Consider the following 9,691-nt stretch of genomic DNA (forward strand, 5'->3'; position numbering starts at 1 on the left):
ATACTCAAATTATTTTCAAAAAGATACAACAGTATATTAATAAAATGGTTGCTTTTAAAGCATTTATTGTTTACACAATCTAGAGCATATTCAATTTACCATGACCATAATTACAATCTTCTAGTAGTTTGATAAAAATGAAATACTTTCATAAAATAATGGGAGAAAGTTATTTTCTTTTGCCATAACACCTGACATTTCTCTGCAATGATGGTGAATCACTAAGGTTTCATGGAAAGTTCTAGTACAAAAACAAACAAACAAAGAAACCACTTTTGTCCTAAGAGCGTGTTTGAAATAATGCCACAGCAAACTGAAGTAGTAAAATGTGGCATCAACCGGTTTATCCAAAGACATCAGTGCTCTTAACTGCAGGAACTCAGGTTGCACCTTGCCAGAGTATGTTTATTACTTAGAGGATATTATTACAAAACTACTCACATAGAACAACTCCACACAAGCTCTCTCAGCTTACAAAACTTTATTTTCAAAGTTGATATTAACTAATATGAAGGCAACAGCAGGGTTATGTCTCTTCAGAAACATGAGAGCTCATTAATCAGTTTCCATCAGCCTCAATGTGGCTGCAGACTGAACATAATTATTTTATCTCCATTAATACTTTATTAACTTCAGTGTGGCCATTGTGCTCCTCCTCCCTACAGAGGATCAAGTTCTCCGAGCAAGCCCTACTGTGTTTGACCAAGTGCTATACACACACTATCCCCTGCTTGCTCAGACCCCATGCTGTTACAGGTGTGGATTTCTTCAATGAGGAGTGTAAATCCCACGAATTATTCTGATACAATGTTTTGCAAACTCATGCCATCACTTTTAAGGCATACAAGCCACTAGTTTTAAGGAAGCCACTCCAGGGTGGGAGAGGGTAACATACAACCAGGAGCTGTCACTAGCGTCACCAGCATGGGTGGTGTTTGTCACTGCCACTAAAGCAACAATACTCCCACCTCAAAACCTGTACACATATTAGGAAATGTTTGGAGATGCAAACAACATTTTTTCTTTAGGAGATAAAAATAATAAAATCTATCTTTTAATTTATTTGCTAGATAAGAAGATATAAGATATTCTGTACTTGCCTGATCAAACCCACGAAGTGGAACACTTCTCATCATGACTGTAGTGTCCAATCCAATGCCTGTCAGAAAACCAGCACACTCAAGGGACACATCTGGTGACACACCAGTTAAGCAAATGTAAACAACAATTTCAATAAACACCATATATGAGTAGTATACAAGTGGGCTTTTCACTCGGAGATACCGAGTTCTCCTCACACAGACATCTTTAGCTTGCCTTTGTACATAGAATAAAATTTGGAAGTCTTATAGTTAACATAGTTAATACTGGATTTAAGATCCTAAGAATTTATCCTCAGCTGATCTTAATTTCCATGATGCTACTGCATAGAAAATGATTACTATTCTCTTACCAACTCAACCATATGACATGAGCAGAGGAATTCTCTAAACTGAGCTTTCATATGAAAGACAGCTATGCTAGTTATAATCATAGATCATCACAGGCTTTTCAAAGGATACAGCTGGCTCCAACAACCAACCTGTTACAGAAAAGGAACAAAAGAAGAAAGCAGTGGAATGAGCTTGTGCATATTTTCGCACAACCAGAAACAAATATTTTCTGATGTGGGTGTCACATTTGCCAACTTCCAGTCAGCTAGGACCCCTGAGTTAGCCAGGACTGCTGGGAAATGATGGAGGGTGGCTCAGTCAGCTCTTCCATCAGCTCCCTCAGCATCCTGGGGTGGATCCCCTCTGGTCCCTTGGACTTGTGCACGTCCAAGTGCTGTAGCAGGTTTCTAACCAAGCCCTCATGATTTATAGGGGCTTCATTCTGTTCCCTGTCCCCATATTTCAGGCTCAAGGGTTGGGTACCCACAGAACAACTGCTCTTACTATTAAGGACTGGGGCAAAGAAGGCATTAAGTAACTCAGCCTTTTCCTTATCCTTATTACTGTGCTTCTCCCCCCCAACACTAATAAAGGATGGGGATTCTCCTGAGCCCTCCTTTTGTTGCTATGGTATTTATAGAAACATTTTTATTGCCTTTTACAGCAGTAGCCAGATTAAGTTATAATTGGACTTTGTCCCACCTAATTTTCTCCCTGCACAACCTTGTGGCATCCTTGTGGTCCTCCCTCTTCTCCCAGGGGCATAAAGACTCCTTTTTTCCCTGAGTTCCAGCCAAAACTCTATTCAGCCAGGCCAATCTTCTTCCCTGACAGCTCATCCTTCAGCACTTGGGGATGGTCTATCAATTAGATTATATCTTCCTATCAAGTAGATTACAGTTCCCAATGAAGATTTTATTCATTGCTAAATTTCGTTTTGATTTATAACCATCTGCTTTTTAATTGTTGTATTTTTCCAGATGCCAAATATTTGCCCTTCCTGTCTTCAAACATTTGTGCATAATATTGTAGAAAATGGGTTTAATAGATTTACTTAGACTGATGCTTACCAAATATATCCATTTTAGTTCTTAAATAAAATCCTAGCTCCCACTTCTTCCAATATTTTACACTCTTTCAGTCAAGAATATAATTGCAACTGTCCACCAACACTTGCAATTTATGAGATGTATCAGCTCTCCAGCAAAGCAGTTTCCATCTCTGTCCCCAGTTGATCCCTACACTGCAGCAGTTCCTCTCTCTCCTGACCACATCCTCAGTTCCCTACATTTGCTGGGTACAAAAGGCAGAATGTTCAGCCCCTGTTCTATAGGTAAAAGCAGCTCCAGGCAGCCATTACCACTCAGCTGCTGGACAGGCTGCACTTGCACTGCTTTGCTGTTTATGTCTTATACAGACTTGTTAAAACCTCACAGTTTGGAGATGGCATCCCACACAGTATTTCTACTGACAACAAAGTATTTTGTTAGGTTTTTCAATGGGCTTGTGGCCTATGCCTTACCCTAAACAAATCTGCAGCATCTCCTAGTTCTAACAGCAATGCTTTTAAACTTCTGAGGAGTGCAGACATGGAGGCTGCAGCTCTGTAAGCCCCAGGGACTGCAGAGTCAGTACAACACATGTTTTCTTACAAAAGGCTCCAGATAACATCTCTCTATCTTACAATAAAAACACACAACTTCTGAAGGTGTACAGAAAATAGGTTGAGTAAAAGCGATTAAAATCTGCTAGTCTGGGGTTTATGCTTGGCAAATAATTTAACATAATGGGAAATAATTTTTCCACCATTAGGGCATCTGATTCATCTGCGAATGAACGATCACACCCTCATGAGCATGCAGCTCCTGGGAAGTACTGCAAAAAGCCACATACTGCCCATAAAGAAATATCTACTGGAGATTCACAGGGAAAAGAATAAGAATTTCTGTAATTTGGGCATATGTTTGCTCTTCTTTTTCATTAGATGAAAAATGGATGTGAGCTGGCACTTACTCAGAGCATCAGCCCCACATTATTCACACTTTCTTGTACAAAACAGGGTGTTCCTGGGCATTGTCAGTGTCTAAAAGAAAAGTTAGGAAAGCAGAACCTAACCTTGTTCACACCTGCTGAATTTCTTACTCATTCTCAACACATTTTAAGGCATCTCTTCTAATTCACTCTGCCAAAAGCCTTCATCTCAGTAGTGAGTTTCTTCCCCATGTTTGTATATCTATGGGACTTTAACGTTGGTTAATGGTTTACTTAAAAAAAAAAAAAAAAAAGGAATAACTGCAGGACTGACAGTTCTATAACCTCCAGGCATGTAATTTGTAGCTGAGATATGTACATTTGGAGAGGGAGAAAAGAAAGAATAACTACAACATAGCTTAGACTAAAAACAAAAGGTGTTAAACTGAACCTTGGGAATATTTATAACAGAAACAAATCCGACAGAAACAAACCTTTAACAACTCCCTCCTTCATTTGCTAAGACACAGCCTGATAAAGCACAGAAATGCTACTGTAGCCCCTGCAGGCTTATTTTGACTAAATCTCAGGAATGCAACATATAAACACTAGACTCCCACATTACACTGTTACAACTTGCATTGGCAGCAACTGGACAAGAGCCACATTTTCACAGAAACCTCTTATAAGGATAAATCTTATATTTTGGTTTGGGATTTTGTTGGGGTTTTTTTGAGGGGGTACTGCTTTTCTTAAAAACATTTTCCTCATATAAATCATGCCTTCACTATTCTAGAGGTGACTGAAACACTACAAACAAAACCAAATTTACTTTCTTTCTAAAACTGTACCAAGAAGCCTCATTTTCCTATTTGAAGTTTAGCTTAACACAGTGCATTTTTTATAGCAGAAAGTCACTGCCGTGAATGGCAAGTGTGTTTTTTGCACTAACACCAGTATTATACCTTGAAGTCTCTTTTGCTTTTTCTAGAATTGCTCAATAGAGAAGACAAAAAGATAGCATTATCCAACTTTCAGGCTAGGAAATCTGCATTTCCTATCACAATTATCCTCATCAGGAAATTGCTCTGTAGCAGTGTTGACTCAGAATCTTACTGTGCTGTGTGCTGTAAAAAACAACTGTGGCATTTTAGTATTTCCATCAAAACCAGTGTTTTAATATTTCAGTTAAATAGCTTCCAAAGCAGAAGTAACCCAAATGTTTCTTCATATTTTCTTTTGTTAATAGAACTGCCACAACTTAGGAGAAAGCAAAATTATGTTGCTTCTCCCCTAATTGAGGAACGGGGACTGAGCAGCCCCCAAGTGAGTTCATGCTGCCCTCTTGTGACTTGGGGTGGAATCGCTACAGCACAACCTAACACGCTGAAAACGTGATTTAATTTAATTTTAGAAGGGAATTTCATAAGAGGAGGAGGAGGAAGATCTATCAGTTACTAATGAAGTTTGGTAGTATGATATTGCTGCATCGCAAAGCACATTTTCAGAAGGAAAACAGAAGAAAAATGGGCATACAAAAGGCAATTCTGAACATTTTTCACCTTGCTATTTAGAAAAGGTAGGAATGCCAGCATCTATTACAGCCATAGTAAGGTAACTCACGTTTTTCCAGGAGATTTCTCTAACCAGAACAGATCATCACTTGTGATTCCATACTCCAGTGCACCTGCAACCTATGAAGACACAAGTGAATCTACAATGCAAATCCTGTCAGCAATAAAAGCTAACAGCAGTTTGGGCTGTATTGACTGAAGTACAGACCAAAGAGAATATATCTGGGGCTGCCAACTTCCAACCTGAATTATCCTACAACTCTAAGCAACACCAACATACTGAATCAGAGCAAATTGTTGTCTATGGAAATGTTTTATTAAAATGCCATCCTTTATATAAAGACAATTTTTTGTGTGACATAAGTACAAAAATCTCTCATATTTTGATTTACTTTTAGATTCTTTATCCTCCTTCACTGTGTTCTGCATGTCAGCAAAGCACTGGAGTTGTCAAATGGAAGGATAACTTACATGCATAGGGTATTTTGGTCTTCCTCCAGTAGCAATGACAATATTATCTGCAGTAACAACAATCTACAAACAAAAATGAAAAATCAAAATTAATAATTTGCAATCCTTTTATCTGCCTTAGGATTTAATCTATGTACAAATGAGTAATCAATGAGAAAACTGGCACAACCATCTGCTATTTATGTGACATAATAATCAGCAATGCATTAAAAAAAGGGTGGAGATAAACTAACACCTGCAGAATTTCTCCTACTCATTCTCCACTAGGTTTTGTTTTAATATTAACTATGCAATTGTTCATACACTGTGCAAGATTCTGATGACTACTTGGAAGCAAGTTATGCACAAACGACACTTTTAAAATCAACTTCTTGTCAGGATAAAACACACAGAGATCACAGCAGTAAATTCTACCTTAGGCCTGGAGTAAAGCTACCTCAAAAGGAGACTCTTTCTAGAAAATCCTAGGCACCTATCCCCAAAAACCTGACATTCAAGCTGATATTAATCAGTTACATTAAACAATTCCCTCAAAAATGTGTTAAAAAGGCACGTTCAGGCCTTATTAAATACCCAGCAATGGCCATTCTGTTAAGTGACCCAGCTGTGCATTCCCACTAATTGCCTCCCACACATAATTTGGTATTACCCAGTTAATCACCCCTACAAATCACCTGAAGGAGGGAAACAGCTCAGAGCAACCTAATTCTCAAAACTTATATTTCTGTAAGCATCAGCATGACTGACCAAATCAAACAAAAATCTTTTGTCTCAGCATTTCCACTCGCAAGAACCTCTAACAGGCCAGGCGAGGGACTCAGCAGGCACCAGTCAAGTTCATAAACAACTTCTCTAAGTGGAAAATGCAAATCTCACTCACTAAAACAATACTGAGTACCTCAAACAATTTGCAAAAGGACAATCTCGCTCCCAAATGACCTGAAACGTTCCAAGTGAACAACACTGCAGAAATCAGCACAGCAGCTCACCTCTTTACCTGCTTTTGTTAAACCACGGACTGTATGTGGATCAGAAAAACTTCCCTTGATGTTGAAATATTTCACCTTCCTGTTTAGAAGAAAACAGCATCAACAACATACATTTAACAAGAATAGGTATGAAATACAATCAGCTACCTTTTCTGTATTTAAGTGCTAAAAAGGGTAGCAATCAGGCATAGAGCAGTAAAAGAAAGGAATCTCATTTCATAGGACTGTTTTCAGCTCTATCATAATTTGTTACTTAATTCTTGCGTCACATTTAACTCCTCTATACAGGAAAGTAACTTAATCTTGTAACAAACTTTGAGATCAGGTTATTGACCTCTTGAGAAAATACATTTTTTTTTTCTGTTAGCCATAGCATTACTAGTACTATCTATAGCATTTCTGATACCATGCTCATTTGAGAACACACCAAAGTACCTCAGTAGGAGTAACAAGACCAGAATCTGTTAAATTTTCTATTATAATTTCTCTATAAAAGGAACTGCATGCGGAAAAACTTGGAACCATTTCTGCACTGAAAGCAAAAAAGAAAAAAAAAATCTGCTGCTCTAGCACAGTGTTAGCTGTGGGTTTGTATGGTATAGAAATTTTGGGGGATAAGATCAAAAGTATCTTAAGAAACCTTGACTGCTTCATATTAATGCCAAACCTCTCCAGACTAAAGAAAGCATCACCACACTGCTAGAAAGCTTTTGTGTATGGTCAGTGTGAACCACTATTTCACCAAAAAGGAAAATGGGAGAGGAAGAGACCACTTACACTGACAAGGGCACTTACAGACCCCAGAAGGAAAGACTTACAGACTCAAAATATTAGCTCTAGATAGAAACTTCAAAGACAATTCTGCAGTTCTACAGGGCCAAGAGCACCTCCTGGACTGTGGGAAGAAAGACAAACTTCAAAGTCTTATTTACTTTTCTTGTAGTTGCACTCTGTGTCCCCAGTTCAAGGATTTCACATAATTCTGAACACCCTGTGCCATCACAGACCTGCAAAACAAGAGACTGAATATGAAGTCATCATATTACAAGTTCAGGTTATGCAACACAAAGATATAGGCAAAGATATATGCTGAAAATCAGGAATGAACCACAGTATTTTTTGTTGTAAAAGCAAATTATCAAGTCCAAATTAACATAATTTCTGCCCTGAGAAACCAGAAACTAATTCTGTTTTTTAACAAGAACCAGGCTAAAATTTCACATGCAGAATTCACTTCCCTAACTGTCCCATAATAAACACCAGCTGGGAAAAGGTTATTGTTAAGCATTTGCAGCACACAGGAGTGGATATAAGCAACAGTCTTTACCAGGTATGATGAACAGGTTGGGATATATTCCAGCCATAGTGTTGGGCATCTTTAAGGGCACTCCCTAAAAGGGCTGCTTGATGCATAAGCTTTTTAGGAATGCAGCCAACATTCACACACGTTCCACCAAGTCCCCATGTGGTTCCTTCGGGGGAAAAAAAAAAAAAAAGAAAAAAAAGTAAATGCATCAGATTAGTGTAACAATGCAGTTTGGTCCCTGGGAACTAAAAAATTCTGTAACAACACAGTTTACTGTCTCCTACGGATCAGTTTATAACTTTCTTTGTGCTCTATTGTTTGGTGAAAAACATCTCTGTATATTTTTCTTCTAAAATTCAAACCATCTCGAGATTTTTCTCAGAGCTCAGAAGATTCAGTAACTAAACATTCATGTTTGCAGATCTCATTTTGCGCATTGTGTACAAGGAGTCTTAGCATGACACAATTAGAAATTTTTACAAATTGTAAATAACATTTTGACAGAGGGAATATTCTCACTTAAGTCCAAAGTCCACTATAAATGATAGCATCAAGCACTGCTAACAAGCTTAATGTGCAGAGGAGCAGGCACAGCTGGTTCATCTTGGAGAGAACGAGCCATGGCACAAGCTGGGCTTAAGGACTTTTACTCCAAGCAAAACAGGCAGTGTGGCTTTGGACACTGCTATCTGGAGCAATCTGCTCACCTGAGCAGCTGAATTATATGCATGTCCAATTATTACTCTGTTATTTCTCTTCCATACCTCGTGGGGAAGGTTCAACATAATCCAGAACAGCCACTTTTCTTCCAAACTGAGCAGCTATAAACAAAGAAGCAAGGTCAGGTATTTAGAGGAAGGAGAAATACACAAACATAAACATTTTTAGTAGCACAGACACAGATAAAATACAGGAGATGACAGCTAGTGGTTTTTTCTGTCTAACTCAAGATACCAGACCAGAGACCAAACCTGCCTATGTAATCAGCAAATTCTCTGGAAGATGCTTAATAACCCAGACTGGGGCCTCCAGCTTCCACTGACCCTAAAAATGCAATTTGACCTCAAATGAGATGTTTAAGAACACTGTGGGTTCTTGAACATGCTACCCTGAGATACAAAGGGGGCAAGGGTCTCTACAGCAGTTAGATCTTGGAAACAGTCTGAAAGTATTGTTGTTTTAACACATAAATGAGAAGGATATTTTAAAAACTACAGTATCTATGGAGGTACTCTGAATACTTTTACAACTTATTAGTTTTTCCCATGACAAAAGAAGAAATATTTTTTAAAAGGTTAAGAGGAAAGCCAAACAAGATCACACCATCTGAAGGTGTGAATCAATTTGCAGATTAACCATACGGAGCTAAGTTAATGATTAATGTAGTTACTGAGCATACTATGCTTCTTAACAAGCTTTAAGATTATCAGTAACACTTCCCTTCGTTTCCTTACACCCCACTGCAGTTAACCCAAAACTTCTGTTAGTTATTTATGCATACAAACCTTCTTTTGCACAAGCAAGGCCTCCAGACCCTCCACCAATGACCAGAAGATCATATTCATTCTTTCCTGTGAAGAGGACGTGAAAAAAAGAAGGAATAGAAACAGATCAGGAAGATGGGAGAGGTATGTAAGGACACTATCAGAGTACACTTATTTTTATAATTGATTATTGCTGATTTGGGTTTTCCTCACTTCACTCTGGTGCTGTAGTTTGTTCATTAAGCTATCTACTCTGGTTTTCTGAACGAAACACAGAAAATTAAGCGCTTCAAACAAAGTGAGAAAATAGATTAAATCTTTACACAACGTCCCAAGAGGCTCATAATTAATGCAACTGAGATCCGGTACAGGTCTCTGTCTCGGAATTACAGCAGCGAGTTCCACGCAGCTATTTTTCCGCGGGGTCACCTTACTGGACTCAAAGCTTTTTATGCCGTGTGTG

The 9,691-nt window shown here is 38.4% G+C and overlaps 1 protein-coding gene across 1 annotated transcript in view; it reads right to left on the minus strand.

The window, feature by feature from the left end:
- Window positions 1–9,691, minus strand: part of TXNRD2 (thioredoxin reductase 2) — a 31,975-nt gene that overhangs the window by 21,515 nt on the left and 769 nt on the right. Inside the window, exons 2-10 of the mRNA XM_084217603.1 lie at window positions 9,250–9,315; window positions 8,509–8,565; window positions 7,766–7,910; window positions 7,371–7,445; window positions 6,439–6,517; window positions 5,450–5,512; window positions 5,028–5,098; window positions 1,563–1,582; window positions 1,101–1,192 (exon numbers count right to left, since the gene is read on the minus strand). Of these exons, the coding sequence (XP_084073729.1) occupies window positions 1,101–1,192; window positions 1,563–1,582; window positions 5,028–5,098; window positions 5,450–5,512; window positions 6,439–6,517; window positions 7,371–7,445; window positions 7,766–7,910; window positions 8,509–8,565; window positions 9,250–9,315 (668 nt within the window). The remainder of the gene's footprint in view (window positions 1–1,100; window positions 1,193–1,562; window positions 1,583–5,027; window positions 5,099–5,449; window positions 5,513–6,438; window positions 6,518–7,370; window positions 7,446–7,765; window positions 7,911–8,508; window positions 8,566–9,249; window positions 9,316–9,691) is intronic.

The sequence above is a fragment of the Fringilla coelebs genome (genome assembly GCF_963513975.1).
Source record: "Fringilla coelebs genome assembly, chromosome: 17".
Classification (NCBI taxonomy): Eukaryota; Metazoa; Chordata; class Aves; order Passeriformes; family Fringillidae; genus Fringilla; species Fringilla coelebs.